This window comes from Leucoraja erinacea, chromosome 2 (assembly GCF_028641065.1).
Source record: "Leucoraja erinacea ecotype New England chromosome 2, Leri_hhj_1, whole genome shotgun sequence".
In the NCBI taxonomy this organism is placed as follows: domain Eukaryota; kingdom Metazoa; phylum Chordata; class Chondrichthyes; order Rajiformes; family Rajidae; genus Leucoraja; species Leucoraja erinaceus.
In genome coordinates, this window is record NC_073378.1 from 88,319,374 (window position 1) to 88,340,336 (window position 20,963).

General features: G+C 40.6%; 1 protein-coding gene across 2 annotated transcripts in view; it reads left to right on the forward strand.

The window, feature by feature from the left end:
* nek10 (NIMA-related kinase 10) overlaps nt 1-20,963 on the forward strand; it is a 155,405-nt gene that overhangs the window by 44,430 nt on the left and 90,012 nt on the right. For both annotated transcript variants that reach the window (XM_055660470.1, XM_055660464.1), the window contains exons 6-13: nt 3,175-3,259; nt 8,246-8,287; nt 8,388-8,466; nt 14,186-14,253; nt 17,508-17,587; nt 17,668-17,754; nt 18,652-18,876; nt 19,925-20,064. In XM_055660470.1, the coding sequence (XP_055516445.1) occupies nt 3,175-3,259; nt 8,246-8,287; nt 8,388-8,466; nt 14,186-14,253; nt 17,508-17,587; nt 17,668-17,754; nt 18,652-18,876; nt 19,925-20,064 (806 nt within the window). The remainder of the gene's footprint in view (nt 1-3,174; nt 3,260-8,245; nt 8,288-8,387; nt 8,467-14,185; nt 14,254-17,507; nt 17,588-17,667; nt 17,755-18,651; nt 18,877-19,924; nt 20,065-20,963) is intronic.

Sequence of the window (20,963 nt, forward strand, 5' to 3'; positions counted from 1 at the left end):
ATTATTAAAAAGTTTGCAAAGCACCTGCCCTTTCTTCCCATTATATTTGTTAGCAATTTTTTCAAAATTTAGCTTAACAAAACCTTCAACTCTTCAATATGGAGATAATGTTGGAAATTTGTAGTACATTTGTTACAAAATGCTTAAAACCTTAAAATCTATTCTTGAAACCTGTGCAGACCAACTGGCTGGAGTTTTTGCAGACATCTTCAACCTCTCATTATGGAAATCTGAGGTGGCCACCTACTTTAAAAGGACATCAATAATACACTTTATTTAGGCCCAAGAAGAGTAAGGTGATGTGCCTCAAGATTACTGACCAGTGGCACTAACGTCCATGGTGATGAAGTGCTTTGACAGTTTAGTTATGGCACATGTCAACACTTACCTCAACAAGAACCTGGACCTGCTACAATTTGCCTACTGTCACCACAGGTCAAGGGAGGATGAGATGGAACTGGCTCTCTATTCTACGCTGGACCACTTGGACAATCAAAACATATACGCCAGGCTGTTGTTCACCATCATCCTTTCCGAGCAAGTTACCAAGCTCACAGAACTAGGTCTCTGCCCATCCCTCTGTAACTAGATTCTTTACTTCCTCATCAACAGACCACAATATGTATGAAACATAGAAACATAGAAAACAGGTGCAGGAGTAGGCCATTCGGCCCTTCGAGCCTGCACCGCCAGTCAATATGATCAGGGCTGATCATCCAACTCAGTATCCTGTACCTGCCTTCTCTCCATACCCCCTGATCCCTTTAGCCACAAGGGCCACATCTAATTGCCTCTTAAATATAGCCAATGGACTGGCCTCAACTACCTTCTGTGGCAGTGAATTCCAGAGATTCACCATTCTCTGTGTGAAAAATGTTTTCCTCATCTCGGTCCTAAACGATTTCCCCCTTATCCTTAAACTATGACCCCTTGTTCTGGACTTCCCCATCATCGGGAACAATCTTCCTGCATCTAGCCTGTCCAACTCCTTAAGAATTTTGTAAGTTTCTATAAGATCCCCCCTCAATCTTCTAAATTCTAGCGAGTACAAGCCGAGTCTATCCAGTCTTTCTTCATATGAAAGTCCTGACATCCCAGGAATCAGTCTGGTGAACCTTCTCTGTACTCCCTCTATGGCAAGAATGTCTTTCCTCAGATTAGGAGATCAAAACTGTACGCAATACTCCAGGTGTGGTCTCACCAAGGCCCTGTACAACTGCAGTAGAACCTCCCTGCTCCTATACTCAAATCCTTTTGCTATGAATGCTAACATACCATTCATTTTCTTCACTGCCTGCTACACCTGCATGCCTACTTTCAATGACTGGTGTACCATGACACCCAGGTCTCGTTGCATCTCCCCCTTTCCTAATTGGCCACCATTCAGATAATAGTCTACCTTCCTGTTTTTGCCACCAAAGTGGGTAACCGCACATTTATCCACATTATACTGCATCTGCCATGCATTTGCCCACTCACCCAGCCTATCCAAGTTACCTTGCAGCCTCCTAGCATCCCCCTCACAGCTAACACTGTTTTTACAAAATGTTAAATGGTCAGCTCAACATAGACTACAAGACCTACACCAAAGCCAAACCAATTAGGAGCAGACGAGGGCATTCGATCCAATTTGTGATCTCAGCTACAAAGACAGATGTATACAGCAATTCGTTCTTCCCCCGCACAATTAAAGTATGGAATAATCTCCACCCAACTATAGTTACCCAACCAGATGCAACTAAATTTAAAGTAGCTCTTTCTTCCCAATAACCCTTTCTGGCTTAAGCCCCTTCACCACCTCCAGTTTAAATTCCATTTGGAATATTTTGGAGGACCAAGAAACCAAGAACCAAGAACTGCCCCCCAGCGTTGTGTCATCCGCAAACTTGGAGATGTTGCATTCAATTCCCTCGTCCAAATCATTAATATATATTGTAAATAGCTGGGGTCCCAGCACTGAGCCTTGCGGTACCCCACTAGTCAGTATCTGCCATTGTGAAAAGGTCCCATTTACTCCTACTCTTTGCTTCCTGTCTGCCAGCCAGTTTTCTATCCACATCAATACTAAACCCCCAATACCGTGTGCTTTAAGTTTGTATACTAATCTCTTATGTGGGACCTTGTCGAAAGCCTTCTGAAATAAGAGATTGGCAGCAACACTTCTCCCTCGATAACCATCAGCACAGGAGCACCTCAAGGCTGCAAGCTCAGCCCCCTGCTGAGCTCACTCTATACTCACGATTGTGTAACCGGGCATCGTTCCAACTCCATCTTCACGCTTGCCGACGACACCACTGTTGTTGGACGAATTGTAAATGACGATGAATCGGGGTATAGGCGGCAGATCAATCAACTGACCAAATGGTGTCAGAACAACAAATTGCTCTCGTCAGTAAGAACAAGGAACTAATTGTTTAAGAGGAAGGATGAGGATCCACGAACCTGTCGTCATCAAGGGGAAGGCGGTGGGGAAGTTAAAAGCTTCAAATTCCTCGGCATGCATATCTCTGAAGATCTGTCCTGGACCAGCATATTGAAGCAATCGTAAAGAAAGCTCAACAATGCCACTACTTCTTGAGAAGATTGAGGAGATTAGGTATATCAATGAATACTGTCTTGAACTTCTATAGGTGCACAGCAGACAGCATATTGACTGGTTGCATTACGGCCTGGTTCAGCAACTCGAACGCCCAGGAATGAAGAAAATGGCAAAAAGTGGTGAACTACAGGTCAATCACAGGTATTGACCTCCCCGCATTCAAAGGGATCTGCAAGAGTTGCTGCCTCAAAAAGGTAGCCAGCATCATCAGAGACACACACCACCCAGGCCACACTCTCATTTCATTCCTGCCATTGAGAAGAAGGCATAGGAGCCTGAAACTGTAGTGTCCAGGTTCAGGAGCAGCTTCTTCCCTACAACCAGCAAGTAAGAATTTAATTGTTCTGTTTTGGGACATATGGCAATAAAAAACTCTTAACTCTAAACTGTGAGAATCTGTGTTGGAATTCCATGTTAGAAATGCCCTTACCAATTCATTGGCAATATTTGGATGCATTCAGACAGATGTATGTTACATTTTCTGAGAAATATATAAATAGACATTGCTTTCAGGGCTATGTTAATGTAAAACCTACAATTGTATTTAAATAAACCATAGTATCTTTTCATTACAGAGAATGGGTAGATCGAGTTCCACCTGCTAATTTTCTCCGTGTGTTAATTTGTCTGCGCTTAATAATGAGGGATCCATTTTACCAGGTGTGTAAATAAGTAATGTTACCTTTTGCTTAATCTGAGTATTGTGTAGATAATTTATGTGACTAATGAATATTTTACATGATCTGTTCCCATTATGTAAGATCATATATAATTTGATGGAAATCATATTTGTTACCTACTCAGTCTGTGGAATGTATTGTTTATTGGCCACTTAATGGCCAATTATTTCATTGACAGGATACCTGTACAATGCTGTATCATGATTTGGCTGCTTGCTTTTTATTGAAAACTGTCCTGTGAATAGATCTTTGCTCTGATTAAATTTATTTGATTTATTTCATTCTTAGTGAATATTTAATATTTACTAAATGAGAACGCCAATTTTTTTAATGGAAAAGAATCAGAACAGACTCCTTGATAAATCTATATAATTGATGGCAAGCTCAATAAAATATCCTGAGGACAATTAGTAGAGATGAATTGACTAACTTGTATTGTCTTATGCTGATCCATTGCATTCTGCAAACTAGTCCATTGAATTTCCATATCCGTTTTCAAAGTCCCATTCATAAACTTTTAATTGGGCAATCTGTTGGGATCAAAGATGATTTTTAGGCTGTTTTCGAGGGTTTTGAGATGGCTAATGAGGCCACTGTGAGAGCTGTAGTCTCTTCTATAGAAGGAATAGGAAGGGGGTGCCTGACAGGGCAGATGGCTGGATAGTTTGTGGGGTGGTTCTCTCCTTGCTTTGCTCACAAAGCATTTATTTGTGCTCTATTGCACATACTTTGGTTTCCAATACCATCTCATGCTCCCTATCCACTTTTAGCAATTTTAGACAATAGGTGCAGGAGTAGGTCATTTGGCCCTTTGAGCCAGCACCGTTCAATGTGATCATGGCTGATCATACCCAATCAGTACCCCATTCCTGCCTTCTCCCCATATCACCTGAATGCTATTTTTAAGAGCCCTATCTAGCTCTCTCTTGAAAGCATCCAGAGAACCTGCCTCCACCGCCCTCTGAGGCAGAGAATTCCACAGACTCACCACTGTGAGAAAAAGTGTTTTCTCATCACCGTTCTAAATGGCTTATTCCTTATTCTTAAACTGTGGCCTATGGTTCCGGACTCCCCCAACATCGGGAATATGTTTCCTGCCTCTAGTGTGTCCAAGCCCTTAACAATCTTATATGTTTCAATGAGATATCCTCTCATCCTTCTAAACTCCAGAATCTAAAGCCCGGCTGCTCCATTCTCTCAGCACATGTCAGTCCTGCCATCCCGGGAATTAACCTTGTAAACCTACGCTGCACTCCCTCAATAGCAAGAATGTCCTTCCTCAAATTAGGGGACCAAAACTGCACACAATACTCCAGGTGTGGTCCAGGCGTGGTCTCTGTACAACTGCAGAATGACCTCTTTGCTCCTATATTCGATTCCTCTTGTTATAAAGGCCAATATGCCATTCGCATTCTTCACTGCCTGTTGTACCTGCATGCTTACTTTCATAGACTGATGTACAAGGACCCCCAGATCCCGTTATACTTCCCCTTTTCCCAACTTGATGCCATTTAGATAATAATCTGCCTTCATGTTTTTGCTACCAAAGTGGATAACCTCATATTTATCCGCATTAAACCTAATCTGCCATGCATCTGCCCACTCCCCCAACCTGTCCAAGTCACCCTGCATTCTCATAGCATCCTTCCTCACAGTTCACACTGCCACCCAGCTTTGTGTCATCTACAAATTTGCTAATGTTACTTTGAATCCCTTTATCCAAATCATTGATGTATATTGTAAATAGCTGCAGTCCCAGCACCGAGCCTTGCGGTACCCCACTAGTCACTGCCTGCCATTCTGAAAGGGATTCATTAATCCCTACTCTTTGTTTCCTGTCTGCTAACCACTTCTCTATCCATGTCAGCACTCTACCCCCAATAGCATGTGCCCTCATTTTGCCCACTAATCTCCTATGTGGGACCTTATCAAATGCTTTCTGAAAGTCCAGGTACACTACATCCACTGACATCCATCCATGTCCATTTTTCTAGTTACATCTTCAAAAAATGCCAGAAGATTAGTCAAGCATGATTTCCCCTTCGTAAATCCATGCTGACTCGGACCGATCCTGTTACTGCTATCCAAATGTGCGGCTATCTCATCTTTTATAATTGACTCCAGCACCTTCCCCACCACCAATGTCAGGCTAACTGGTCTATAATTCCCTGTTTTCTATCTCCCGCCTTTCTTAAAGAGTGGGATAACATTAGCTATCCTCCAATCCACAGGAACTGATCCTGAGTCTATAGAACATTGGAAAATTATCACCAATGCATCCGTAATATCTATAGCCACTTCCTTAAGTATCCTGGGATGCAGACCATCAAGCCCTGGTGATTTATCAGCCTTCAGTCCCATCGGTCTATCCAACACCATTTCCTGCCTCATGTGGATTTCCTTCAGTTCCTCTGTCACCCCAGATCCTCTGGCCACTACTATATCAGGAAGATTGTTTGTGTCCTCCTTGGTGAAAACAGATCCAAAGCACCTGTTCAACCCATCTGCTATTTCCTTGTTCCCCATACTTCTCCGGAAGTGGCGGCGCTGTTGAACAGTTGCGGCTCGCCTGCAGTCCGTCTGTTTTTACTTTTTTTTGTCTTGTTTTAGTTAAATTTTAGTTTATTAGGTTGTGTTATGTGTGGGGGGGGTAAAACATGTTTTTTTGTCTCTTCCTTCGGGGGAATGCGACTCTTTTTGTCGTATCCTCCTTCTCTGCCTCCGTCTGCACTGAGGCCTAATGGCGGAGCTGGCAGCCTCCAACTGCGACTGATCTCGAGGCTCCGGAAGCAGAGCCAGCCAGGACTTACCAACGCAATGCTGTGGCGGCGTTCTGGCCGCTGTGGCCCGACTCGGGGCTGAGGTGGCGTTCTGGTGGCTGAGGCGGCGTTCCGGTGGCTGCGGCCCGACTTGAGGCTGAGGCGGTGCTCCGGTGGCTGTGGCCCGACTCGAGGCTGAGGCGGTGTTCCGGAGGCTGCGGCCTGACTCGGGGCTGAGGCGGCGTTCCGGTGGCTGAGGCGGCGTTCCGGCGGCGGCGACCTGAATCCAGGGCTCGGCCGCGGGCCAGTGGACGACATCGTCGGGAGGTCGCAGGTCACAGGTTGGTGACCTGTTTTTACGGAGCTCTCGCGGCAACAGCTGCGTCCGCTGGAATGGAGGGCGGCATCTTCGGCAGTTTCGACCATCCCGGGCCGCGGAGCTTGAACCGGCCCGTTCGCTGAGCTCGGTTGAGCCGCGGGACTGACTTACCATCGCCCGGTGGGGTAACAACATCGGAGGCCTGGATCGCCTCAGTGCAGAGGGAGAATAAGGAGGGAAGAGACAGAGACTTTAAGACTTTTGCCTCCATCACAATGAGGAGGTGCCTGGTGAACTCACTGTGGTGGCTGTTAATTTGTGTTTATTGTGTGTTTTGTTATTATTATTATATGTATGACTGCAGGCAACGAAATTTCGTTCAGACCGAAAGGTCTGAATGACAAATAAAGGAATCTAATCTAATCTAATCTAATCTAATACATTCACCTTTTTCAGTCTTCAAGGGTCCAACTGGTCTTAACTATTTTTTTCCTCTTCACATACCTAAAGAAATTTTTACTGTCCTGCTTTATGTTCTTGGCTAGCTTACCTTCGTACCTCATCTTTTCACCCCGTATTGGCTTTTTGGTTATATCCTGTTGTCTTTAAACATTACCCAATCCTCTTGCTTCCCGCTCATCTTTGCTACGTTGTACTTCTTCGCTTTAATTTGTATACTGTCCTGGGCGTCCCTTTTTCCCCTTGGGCTAGAGATTCCTAGGAATAATTAGAGAAGCTGCACTTCTTCAAGGAGGTTTTGGGTACAGCCTCAAACCTTTTCCACTGTCCACCTTGTAAACTCTTATCATGACAGTGATGGAATAGAGTGTCTGAATTGGGAGTTTGATGTTGGGCATCTGAATGACATGATTGGCCTAACGGCTAACTGAAAGTAAATAAGGCTTCCAGATTGTCGATGTTGGCCTTTGAGAGGATACCGATACATCCATCTCCAATATGTAGACAACGTAGTGGTTTGTGGCGGAAGCTGGTCACTGCTAAGTTTTAGGATTTCAGTGAGAGTACCATCTGTTCCTGAGACCTAGTTCTTTTTAGATTGAATTTGGACAATGTCAGTCAGAAGTGGCAGTTACTGTGGGATGGAATCAAAGGTACTCACATCAACATCAGAGTCATGGTTGAGGAGGTCTTCAAAGTTTTCCTTCCAGTAGGTGATGGCTATCTCTCTGTTCCTGGAGGGTTCACCCAGGCCTTACAACTCAATGGGATGGGTTCTTTGGCATTTGAACAGTGTTCAAAAACCAATGCATGTCATGTCTGTCTGAGAGTTTCTGAGTTTCATGTGACTATCGGTTTTCTGTTGGATTTCTTCCGTCAGGTGGCTGTAAAGCAGTTTATTTTGCCATTAAAATGTAGAGTTCCAATCTGGGAATGCCTTACCTTTGCAATTAATTAGCTCTTTGAGTACCTTGTCATTCTCATCAAACCTGCTTCTTGGCTTAAAAACATATAGTCCCTTTTAATCTCTGGCACCAATTATGACAGACGATACTTTTTGGACCCTGTAAATGAGGAGTGAACAGATTGTCTTTGAGACACTATCTGAGAAGATCTTCCTTTGTGTGGGTCTAAAGAGCTTCAGCGTTGATCTTGCAGCAATGTGTTATTGACAATCTTTGTTGACACTGATGTTTTGGGGTCAGGTTTATGGAAATCATATTGCAGATGAGATAGTAGTCAATCCAACAAACTGGATGATATGGCCATGTTTACAATCCAGTACTTAAACTATAGTATAATCTAACAGCTATTACTGTTTGACCAAGGGATGTCATTGTTACACCATGCATGGCATGATTAATCATTGTGTGTTCTGTATCTTTGGTATAATCGCATAAACTTGCAAACTTTGATATTTTTCTTTCAGAAAATTTTCATTGAACTTGGAGGGGTTGAGAGCTTGGCACAGGTATGTCTTCAAAATAAGTGACATTACATTTGAAATTTATGCATGCATTGGTGTTTCTCAAATGTTTTAAATCATTCAATCTCTTTTGGTTTATGTGCAGTACATGGAAACTGTGGCACAAGGCTACCTTGGATATGGAGGTCAACAGTTTGTCATTGACAGATTAGTCTCTGTGACTTGTAAGTTCTATTTAACTACACCTAAATAATAGAACAGTCAATGCCTTAATTAGTCAATTTGTGTGTTTCTTGAATCAGAGCTTAAAATCTCGTGATGGGCCTGATGTGTCCTTTGGACCATATTTTGGAGAGTCTTGCCTTACAAGAACAAAAACAAAAATGTACAGAAGAACAAAAATTGATGACTTTATTATTGTGTTAAGTATAGATCTATTTTCAAAAATCTAGTAATTTTCTAATGTACCAACAAACCTAGTTTCCCAATGAGTGTTGATAGGGGAACAGAAAATAACATTTTCAGGGCAGAATAATATAGACAGAAAACAATAATATTTCCTCACTTTTCTTTGTTGTTGGGGAACCTGAAGAAAGACAGGTCAGTCGTCCACATCGGCGATTGGCGCAATTTATACAGAACAGTGAGCTGTAGATGTGGACGCCATGACAGCGTGGGGGCAGCCCGATAAAATGGCGTCAACTATCATACATGTAATTCTACGCTTTTTTCGCTGTGTGGCGCATCTTGCTCCGCTCTATAATCTTTAATGAAATGTGCATTCATCACATTGGTATTTGGGAATTTGCTGCAGTCACTGACTATTCCATTTCCAATTGTAACAAGTGATTGCAATTCAAAATAATATGTTGGTTATGAGCCTGTTGCCGTTCCATGCTTTTTGTACCAAGAAACTCAGATCTCTGATCATCAACGTCAATTAGCCTCACACCACTTCAATATGACTTTCTATTCTTTCTAACCAAGTGGAATACCTCAACTGTTTGAGCACATTTTGTGCTCTTCTCAGAATGTATTTTTCCACTGTCTTTGTACCATCAAACATGAATAATTTATAGTTAGTTCCTTTATCTGTCACTAATATAAATTATAAATAGCTGTATAATTTATTTTGAGGCAGCAAGGAAGATTTAATAAACTAGAATTGGGAGGTTGTTTGACTGTCAGAAAAACACTCAATAATGCTTCTTCTTTATAAAAGAAAAGTCTAAGAGATGACGTAATGATCTAAGTCTAGACAAGGTGGATGAGTTGAATGTGCAGATAGTTATTAATGAATATGTAATAGTTGGGATCACGGAGACATGGCTCCAGGGTGACCATGGCTGGGAGCTGAACATCCAGGGATATTCAATATTCAGGAGGGATAAACAGAAAGGAAAAGGAGGCGGGGTAGCATTGCTGGTTAGAGAGGAGATTAACGCAATAGAAAGGAAGGACATTAGCTTGGAGGATGTGGAATCGATATGGGTAGAGCTGCGAAACACTAAGGGGCAGAAAACGCTAGTGGGAGTGGTGTACCGGCCACCTAACAGTAGTAGTGGAGTTGGGGATGGCATCAAACAGGAAATTAGAAACGCGTGCAACAAAGGTAAAACAATTATAATGGGTGACTTCAATCTACATATAGATTGGGTGAATCAAATTGGCAGGGGTGCTGAGGAAGAGGATTTCTTGGAATGTATGCGGGATAGTTTTCTAAACCAACATGTAGATGAACCAAGAGAGAGCAGGCTATTCTAGACTGGGTATTGAGTAATGAGGAAGGGTTAGTTAGCAGTCTTGTTGTGCGTGGCCCCTTGGGCAAGAGTGACCATAATATGGTTGAGTTCTTCATTACGATGGAGAGTGACATTGTTAATTCAGAAACAAGGGTCCTGAACTTAAAGAAAGGTGACTTTGAGGGTATGAGACGTGAATTGGCCAAGATAGACTGGCAAATGATTCTTAAAGGGTTGACGGTGGATATGCAATGGAAGGCATTTAAAAACTGCATGGATGAACTACAACAAGTGTTCATCCCAGTTTGGCAAAAGAATAAATCAGGGAAGGTAGTGCATCCGTGGATAACAAGGGAAATCAGGGATAGTATCAAAACAAAAGATGAAGCGTAAAAAATTAGCCAGAACAAGCAGCCTACCAGAGGACTGGGAGAAATGCAGAGTCCAGCAGAGGAGGTCAAAAGGCTTAATTAGGAAAGGGAAAATAGATTATGAAGGAAAACTGGCAGGGAACATAAAAACTGACTGCAAAAGGTTTTATAGATATGTGAAGAGGAAAAGATTAGTTAAAATAAATGTAGGTCCCTTGCAGTCAGAAACAGGCGAATTGATCATGGGGAACAAGGACATAGCAGACCAATTGAATAACTACTTTGGTTCTGTCTTCACTAAGGAAGACATAAATAATCTGCCGGAAATAGCAAGGGACGGGGGGTTAAATGAGATGGAGGAACTGAGTGAAATCCAGGTTAGCCGGGAAGTGGTGTTAGGTAAATTGAATGGATTAAAGGCCGATAAATCCCCAGGGCCAGATAAGTTGCATCCCAGAGTACTTAAGGAAGTAGCCGCAGAAATAGTGGATGCATTAGTGATCATTTTTCAAAACTCTTTAGATTCTGGAGTAGTTCCTGAGGACTGGAGGGTAGCTAATGTAACCCCACTTTTTAAAAAGGGAGGGAGAGAGAAAACGGGGAATTACAGACTAGTTAGTCTAACATCGGTGGTGGGGAAAATTCTGGAGTCAGTTATTAAAGATGGGATAGCAGCACATTTGGAAAGTGGTGAATTCATTGGACAAATTCAGCATGGATTTATGAAAGGTAAATCATGTCTTACGAAACTTATAGAATTTTTCTAGGATGTAACTAGTAGAGTGTGTAAGGGAGAACAGTGGATGTGTTATATCTGGACTTTCAGAAGGCTTTCGACGCGGTCCCACATAAGAGATTAGTATACAAACTTAAAGCACATGGTATTGGGGGTTCAGTATTGATGTGGATAGAGAACTGGCTGGCAGACAGGAAGCAAAGAGTAGGAGTAAACGGGTCCTTTTCAGAATGGCAGGCAGTGACTAGTGGGGTACCGCAAGGCTCAGTGCTGGGACCCCAGCTATTTACAATATATATTAATGATCTGGATGAGGGAATTGAATGCAACATCTCCAAGTTTGCGGATGACACGAAGCTGGGGGGCAGTGTTAGCTGTGAGGAGGATGCTAGGAGGCTGCAAGGTGACTTGGGTAGGTTGGGTGAGTGGGCAAATGCATGGCAGATGCAGTATAATGTGGTTAAATGTGAGGTACCCACTTTGGTGGCAAAAACATGAAAGTAGAATGTTATCTGAATGGTGGCTGATTAGGAAAAGGGGAGATGCAACGAGTCCTGGGTGTCATGGTACACCAGTCATTGAAAGTAGGCATGCAGGTACTGCAAGCAGTGAAGAAAGCAAATGGTATGTCAGCATTCATAGCAAAATGATTTGAGTATAAGAGCAGGGAGGTTCTACTGCAGCTGTACAGGGTCTTGGTGAGACCACACCTGGAGTATTGCGTACAGTTTTGATCTCCTAATCTGAGGAAAGACATTCTTGCCATAGAGGGAGTACAGAGAAGGTTCACCAGACTGATTCCTGGGATGGCAGGACTTTCATATGAAGAAAGACAGGATAGACTCGGCTTGTACACGCTAGAATTCAGAAGATTGAGGGGGGATCTTATAGAAACTTACAAAATTCTTAAGGGGTTGGACAGGCTAGATGCAGGAAGATTATTCCCGATGTTGGGGAAGTCCAGAACTAGGGGTCACAGTTTAAGGATAAGAGGGAAGTCTTTTAGGACCGAGATGAGAAAATAATACATAGAGTGGTGAATCTCTGCCACAGAAGGTAGTTGAGGCCAGTTCATTGGCTATCTTTAAGAGGGAGTTAGATGTGGCCCTTGTGGCTTAAGGGATCAGGGGGTATGGAGAGAAGGCAGGTACAGAATACTGAGTTGGATGATCAGCTATGATCATATTGAATGGTGGTGCAGGCTCGAAGGGCCGAATGGCCTACTCCTGCACCTATTTTCTATGTTTCTATGTTTCTAAAAACCCAGACGTATTTGTAGGGCAGTTAACAGGAAAATATTTCCATGTAGGGAGACCTGAGCTTCAATAAGAGATATTATTGAGGTTGGATGTGGCAAAATTGTGTTGAGAAAAATGTAAATGGCCATTATATATGCTATAAATATATTATGATAATGCAATAAACGTTTCAAGGAATTCAACAATTGAAAGTGTTTTAGAAATGCAAGATTTATTTTATTTTCTGGCATTGTATGTCACTAGCAATGGCAGAACTTTGATTCCAAAACTGATTGCTTTGAGACACTGTGATCAGTTGTCAACTACTGCATTCAATGTGATACAGGTAATTTTTTTAGTTTAGTTTAGAGATAGTACGGAAACAGGCCCTTCGACTCACTGGGTCTGCGCCGACCATCGATCCCTGCATTAACACTATCTTACAGCCACTAGAGGTAATTTTTATATTTATCAAGTCAATTAACCTACAAACCTGTACGTCTTTGGAGTGTGGGAGTAACCGAAGATCTCGGAGAAAACCCACGCTGGTCACGGGGGGAAACACACAAACTCCGTACAGACAGCACACGCAGTTGGGGTCGAACCCGGATCTCTGGCGCTGCATTTGCTGTAAGCAGCAACTTTACCGCTGCGCCATCGTGTGTGGCCACCTAACGGATATTTATGCGGGCATGGTGATAGGGTTGGGTATTGATAAGGTATCAGGGATAGGGATAGGGAACTTTGATAGGTTATTTCAAAATTGTAGCCAAAGAATAATAAAGGATCGTGAATATATTTCTAAGTAAGAATGGTAGGTTTCTTGAAATTAATGATGTCTTTATGTGCTGCTTGCTTTTTTCCTTACAGTGATAAAGACCTCAGGTCTGAGAGATTTGTGAACTTGTGGCTGCTGTGCATGATTTAAAAGGTTCACTCTATACTCCGGCTGTACTAGATGTGCCAGTCAAATGGGCTATTTTGTACTGAATAATATTACAGTTCTTGAAGTACTGTTGGAACTGGACTTAAAAAGTCAAATCATATTCTTGATGCGTACCTTCTAAATGGCAGTAGCGATTGTAACAAATTAGTTGAATCATGCCGAACGGTATCCTAAATTTGATTTGCTCATGTAGCCATATTTATATGGGTAGTCCAGTTGATTTTGTAGTCACTGATGATCCCAGGTTTTTGATCTTGGGGATCTAGTTATTTGAATTCCATTGAAAGTCAAGGGGAGATGATTATACTGCATAGCTATCCCATGTCATATCACAAAGTGGTTAATGAAAATTCATAAATTCAAATGCAGAAAGTATAATTGAAAAAAACCTTGCGAGGTGAAGTTATTTTGCAAGCAAAACACATACCAATTGGCCACTTTGTGGTAGAAATGAGTATAAGATGATTTTCATCAGATTACCTTCCAAATTAAATGCTGTTTGGAAAGGGGAGGTTGAGGAAAAACCATCATTGTATTATTCTAGCAATTTCAAAAACATTGAATGCAATTGCCATCCTGCTAAATCACATCAAATGTTGGTGAATGGATTCCTCACATAGATATTATTTCCCAGTTATTACTATGACCTTTTCCCAGTTATGAATATTTGTATTTTATATCTGTGCATTCGACCATTAAGACGCTTACTTTATCATGACACTTACTGTTTCATGATAAGAGAATTTCACTTACGTATTTGAAATTCATCGTTTTATAACAAATTGTCTCCTTCTTTGAACCTACAAAACATATTTTGCTTATTATTAAATTATCATTGTAGTACAGAATTTCATCATTATTTCAGTATATATGGATTTTGACATTTTATTTTATTTGACTTTTATTTCAGATATTTTTCAAAAACTGGCAGCTGTTGTGGAACAAAGAGAAAGGATAATATCAAGTGGAGCATACAAGGTATCTGATTTACATTGTTCCTGCAAACTTTATTCAGTAATTTACTGGCCTAAACAATATTTGTGATATGCACCACTAAAATGTATAGTTTTCCTTAATCTGATTTAGTTTAGTTTAGAGATTCAGCGTAGAAACAGGTCCTTCGGCCCACCAGGCCCACGCCAACCAGTGATTCACGACACTAACACTACCCTACGGACAATTTCCAATCTTTACCAAAGCCAATTAACCTACAAACCTGCATGTCTTTAGAGTGTGTGAGTAAACTGGAGCATCGAGTGAAAACCACACAATCACAGGGAGAACGTCTAAACTCCATACAGATAGCACCTGTAGTCAGGATTGAACCTGGGTCTCTGGAGCTGTAAAGCAGTAACTCTCCACTGCGCCACCATGCTGCCCTGTACTGTACCGATTGCCAAAGATGATAGAGCAAGATACTCCACTCCTACGTAATCCAATAATCTGAAGTGCAGTACGTAATGGAGCGTCATGGCCGCCATCTTTGAACGCAAAACGCGACTTCCGTTATGCCTCTCGCAGTGTAATCAGCGTTGTAGGGGAACAGTGTGTGATATGACTCATCTATCACGTCACATATTTTAGTTAATTTTATTTTTAAATGTTTTCCCCCTGCTTAATCTATCTGTTTCTGTCTATTTCCCCCCCCCCCCCATTATAAATATAATCATATATATGAATCCACACAAAAATATGACATATGGGGTTAAATTTCAAATTCCTTAAATAAAGTTGACAAGCACTTTATTAGGTTCACGACTAACATAGTATCAACAACAAATATAAGAAAAGATAACACATTGATGGCAAGTTTCTGAATATGGCATCAGAATACACAAATACATTTTGTGTAACGGTTGTCGCGTGGTGTCCACCAGTGACCTGGTTGGCACAGTAAGTGCAAGTATTTCTTATTCCTTTCTATATTTATGAATACCACATGGAACAATAAAATTGCAAACACCATTTCCACTTCATTCACATGATCATGTAGTGGAATACTGCATCCATCCAAAATATGTGATATAGAAATGTGTATACACACACACATACATATATATTTATTTAGTTTCTTTCTTGTGATTTCCTCTAAATTGTTTCTCCCACTCCCCCTCACCCTCACCCTCACCCTCCCTCTCTCTTTTTTTAAAATGTGAATGTCTCATAACGACACACTTGTGGGTCAGCAGTATATTGCACCAATCCCCACAATTTCAAATTATTCTAAATTGAACTTCATAAACAAGGAAAACACTTTATATATCTGTCATTCATGGTAATATTTACACAATTCGCATCATTTTTGTGCTCGAGAGATATACAATAATAAATAAATTGCCATTTGCACAATTTTGTGTGGGTAACGGTTCTCATTCTTCCTCTTGAGTAACCTGCGTTGGGAAAACAGACCTTTCGGCGAGTTAGGGATGTCAAAGAGCATTGGAACCGCATTCCAATTTAGCCTGTTATTGGTCTGCTTGTTGGAAAACTGGTCAGGTTCAGTGTTCAGAACAAAGACGGTAGTTGGTTGACAAGTACTCCGGAGCTTGGTGGAGGAGATCTTGTCGACGAGTATTCTGGACCTGCTGTTGACATCTGAAGTTACAGAAAATATCATATAGGATTAACTAAGAAGAAAAAATTTGATTATAACTACATACCTGCAGAATGGATGATATATGACAAGTGCAATTGTTTTCAGTTGTGGGGAGAGACCTGTATATTGAAGATGCATTTTGCCTCTAATGTGTCAATATACCTTAAATGTAGAGGAGCTTATTAAAATCTTCTTACATAGACCATTTAAGTATTTTCTTTCTATCCTCTTTTGGACCTAAGACATTAGCAGGGCTGCCAACTCTCATGCAGAGAGAGAGAGAGAGATAGGGCAGAGACATAGGGCAGAGAGAGAGAGAGAAGGGCCAGATAGAAATTGTAGATACAGAGAGAAGGGGCAGGGAGAGAGAGAGAGAGGGGCAGAGAGAAGGGGGGAGAGAGAGAGAGAGGAGGGAGAGAGAGAGAAGGGAGAGCGAGAGAGAAGGGAGAGCGAGAGAGAGGTGGAGAGAGAGAGAGAGAGAGGGGAGAGAGAGAGAGTGGGGGAGAGAGAGAGAGAGAGAGAAGAGAGAGAGAGAGAAGAAGAGAGAGAGAGAGAGAGAGGGAGAGAGAGAGAGAGAGAGGGAGGGAGAGAGAGGGGGGGGAGAGAGAGGAGAGAGACATAGAGAAGGGAGAGAGAGAGTTAACAGAGGGAGAGAAAGAGAGAAGGGAGAGAGGAGAGAGAGAAGGGAGAGAGGAACAATGGCATGTTATAACGCGCCGACCCATTCTGACCACTGCCGAACCCCGCAGCGCACCCTTGCACCCTTCTTCACGGCGGCCCGGTGATGTCTCGGCTTTGACAATTGGAGGTAGATTGGAAGGTAGATTGGAAGATTGAGAATTTATCCCTAGCATCAAGAGGTCCATTCTTGAGACATAACACCAGGAAGTAGCTGTTCTTGAATCTGGTGAGACGTGCTTTCAAGCTTTTGTATCTTTTGCCCATCAGGAGAGGAGAGAAGAGAGAATGACGAGAATGTGAGTGGTCCTTGATTATAGTGGCTGCTTTCCTGAAGCAGTGTGACATAAATGTTGATAGGAGGAAGATTATTTGCATAATGGACTGGGCTGCATTCACAACTCTGCAATTTTTTGTGATCTTGGGCAGAGCAGTTGCTGTGTAAAGCTGTGAAAACTGAAAAGTATTGAAGTAATATGCAGAGAAGATTTACAAAGATATTATCAGGACTTGAAATACTGAGCTATCGGGTGAGGTTAGGCAGATTAGTACTTTATTCCCTGGAGCGCAGGAGGATGAGGGGCAATTTTATAAAGGTGCATATGATCATGAGGGGAATAGATAGGGTAAATGCACAAAGGGCCAATTTCCATGCTGTTTGACTCCAAAGCTTCTGAGATTAAAATCCAATTAAGATAAAAGAGAGGAAAGACCTGATCACTCGTTAAATATTTGATGGAACTTTTTTCCCCTGACACTGTGACTAATTAACCTTCGATAACAGTGAAAAAAAACGTGTTTTATGTAATTGTTGAAACGAGGGGAAAAAAGCATCAAATAACAGTCAGTTTTCAGGCAAATGCACCACAGATTAAGTTGTGATACATGAAATGAAATAAAACGTTTTTATTATGTCAGACACATACACTGACATTTTAATTTGAGATGTTTTCTTCAGACTCTAGTAAAGTTACTGGCTGCCAAGGACAATAATGTATTGTTGGGTGCTCTTCTTGCTCTGACCAGCTTAGCGGAAAGGTAGGTAATTTCAGCAAAAAATATAGCATTATGTTGTGATTTGTAACTGAACAAGATGCTAAAATTTGCCATTTTCTAAGTCCTGAGTGCAGAGTGAAGATTGGGGAACTTACGATTGTAGAAAACCTGTTGGCAATTTTACAAGAATATGACTTGTTATCCAAAAGGTAAGTTGAGTTTTTATCTAATTCAAACTTAATGGTGATATGAGAAGCAGTTACGTTTTGAAGTGCTAAATTACTTACATGCAGGACAAAGCATTGTTTGAATTTTTAATCATGTTCTTGCGAAGTGTCTTTTATCTGAGACATTATTTCTGTTTCTCTTTTCACAGACGACCTGTTGAGTGCTTCCAGCATGTTTTATATTTTATTTCAGATTAGTATTTATTTGGAAATATGCCACTAACATATTAACTGTTTTAAGTGAGGAAAGTGCAAGCTTACAATAATGACTTTAGAATGTATTAAAACATATTATTATTTTATGATTAAGAAGGAACTGCAGATGCTGGAAAATCGAGGGTAGACAAAATGCTGGAGAAACTCAGCGGGTGATGCAGCATCTATGGAGCGAAGGAAATAGGCAACGTTTCGGGTTGAAACCCTTCTTCAGACTGAAGAAGGGTTTCCTTCGCTCCATAGATGCTGCCTCACCCGCTGAGTTTCTCCAGCATTTTTGTCCACCCTTATTATTTTATGACATAATTTTATAATTTATCATGTTATGTAATGTTCTTATATCAGACTGAATGTGTTATATTAATAACCCAACAACAATTAAAAATTGTAATGCATGATAAAGAATACCAAATTTAATTTGAAACTGTCGCAAACTCATGTCATTCTGGTGATTCGATGGGGAAAAGACTGTGTGCTTTCTATTTACAAAATCCAATATTTTCAAATTTGTGATGAAAACAGGATGTGATTTTTGTTTTAGGTATTGGGATTGTCTTTGTGAATACTAAAAAAAAGGGATGGTATCAGCTACAGTGGACAGTTTTGCCTCTGTCCTGCTTGTTTTTGATCGATTGCTTTCTTTAACACTAATGGTATTTACAGAATGACTGCTGAGCTGCTTCGTCTACTCTGTGCAGACTCTCAAGTGAGAGAACAGATTAAGATTTACGAAGGAATTCCTATTATGCTCAGCCTGTTGCATTCTGACCACCTCAAATTGCTGTGGAGTGTTGTTTGGATTTTGGTTCAGCTCTGTGAGGATCCAGATACCAGCACTGAGATTCGTTTGTGGGGGGGCATCCAGCAACTCCTGCACATTCTCCAAGGGTGAGCTTAAAATATTGAAAAGCACCATTAATTGTATCTTTTTGCATTGGTTACTTGTCATGAAGACTCGCAGATGTTATAATAGAATGAATCACCATATTTTAGTAGTAGTTGAAAGAGAAAAGTTTTGTGATCTTTATGCAGGAAAAATATCGAGCAATCAAGAATACTTAAAGTATGATATTGGATTTTAATAAAGACGTGCGAGGATATTTAAAAAATAAGTAGATTTCAAACTTTAATTTTCATTTTAACTTTTGAAATTAATAGTACATTTCCTGAACTGAGAATACTTATGCAATTAGCTCTGGGGAATTCAGAGTTTATTCGGAATAAATTACCTTCTTCATGTAAAATGGCTGTTGCAAAATATTTTGGCATTTTAAAGAATGAAAGCCCATTGCGCTACCTTTTATTAAGATGATTATGATAAGAATGGGATTGGAGGATATTATTAACTTGACAACTATCATTCAAATGAGGATACAACATGTTCCATTTTGATTTTTATGTAATCTCATTTAAATGGGATTGACCTAGATCGACAAAAAGGTTGGCATACTTTAAACATGCCACATATCAACATTTCAGAAAATGAAATAAGTTTGGAACAGATTAATGTGTGAGATGATAAGAGTGTAATTTGTGTGTACTGCTGGTTGGTATGTAATATTAAATTAGTTGCAGGCCATCTATTAAAGAAATTCATATATTTTTTATATTTATTACAAGCTGTTTGTTCAGTCCTATGAAAGTAGAGAAAATAGTATTTGGTAAAACAAAATATGGATTTACTGTAGATCACGGAGTCGATGAGTTGTACGACATAGAAACAGAAACAATAATGATGACCACCATGCCGATCTATTCTAATGCCACAAACCTGCAGAATAATTCCATATTCCTCTATAATTGCTCGGTTCAAAAACCTGTTAATATATCTAGCATTAATTTAGTAAATTAGATAGATAGAACTGTTTCTGTCAGATTGCATTTGAGTTGCTGTATACAATGCATTTGTAAATGTATTTCTATTTGTGTGCCTTAGAGACAGAAACTTTGTGTCAGATCGTTCTTCAATTGGAAGTTTGTCTAGTGCTAATGCTTCAGGGAGAATTCGGCAGCTTTATTTGTCTGAAAAGCTGAGTACTCATGAAATTCAGGAAAATACACTGTCATTGCAAGAAGGTATTTTATTTTCCATTAAGTGAAATTTACATTTACATTGATGTAAAAATTATGTTTTGGCATACTCTTTGGTAAATAAAGTGATTATACCAATGCATTCTTTGTTAATAATAGTATTAATGTAATTAAATTGACAGAATTACATTGTTAATTATTATTTTTCAATAATATAAACAATGAAATTTATTGAAGAATGGGGTACATATTGTTGTACCAACCAGGTCGCAGTCGAACTAATATATCTTTTTACAGAGCATCCATGAGAATTCTTCCAAATTGCAATGATTCATTAATGATGATAAAATCACATAATTTCTTCAGTTGTTTTATAAAGCCCAAGCTAATGATATTTGTAGGTTTAACTTCAGGGGTTGGCCATACATTGCTATGGACCGATACACTTCAGTTAACAAAATGAAAGAGATCATAAATGTGATAAAGAGTTGTAAACAATATTAATTTGTTTTAAATTATAATTAGCAGCCTGAATTATATTCTAACCTACCTGATGCTTTGATCCTATTTAAATAATTTGTTATCCCAACAAGATAAAGCATTTTATCAGGATGTATCACAGCATGATTTGGAAACAGTTCCTACCAAGACCTCAAGAAATTACCGAGAGTTGTGGATGTAGCCCAGACCGTCACACAGACCAACCTCCCTTCCATTGACTTAATCTAAGCCATGCTGCCTTGGCAAGACCACCAGCATAATCAAGAACCAGTCTCACCCTGGTCACTCACTGACTTCCCCTTTCCCATCAGGCAAACGGTACATACATCTGAAAATGCATACCTCCATATTCAGGGACAGTTTCCTCCCAAATGTTATCAGGCAACTGAACCATCCGCTCACCAGCTAGAATGTGGTCCTGACCTCCAATCTACCTCATTGGC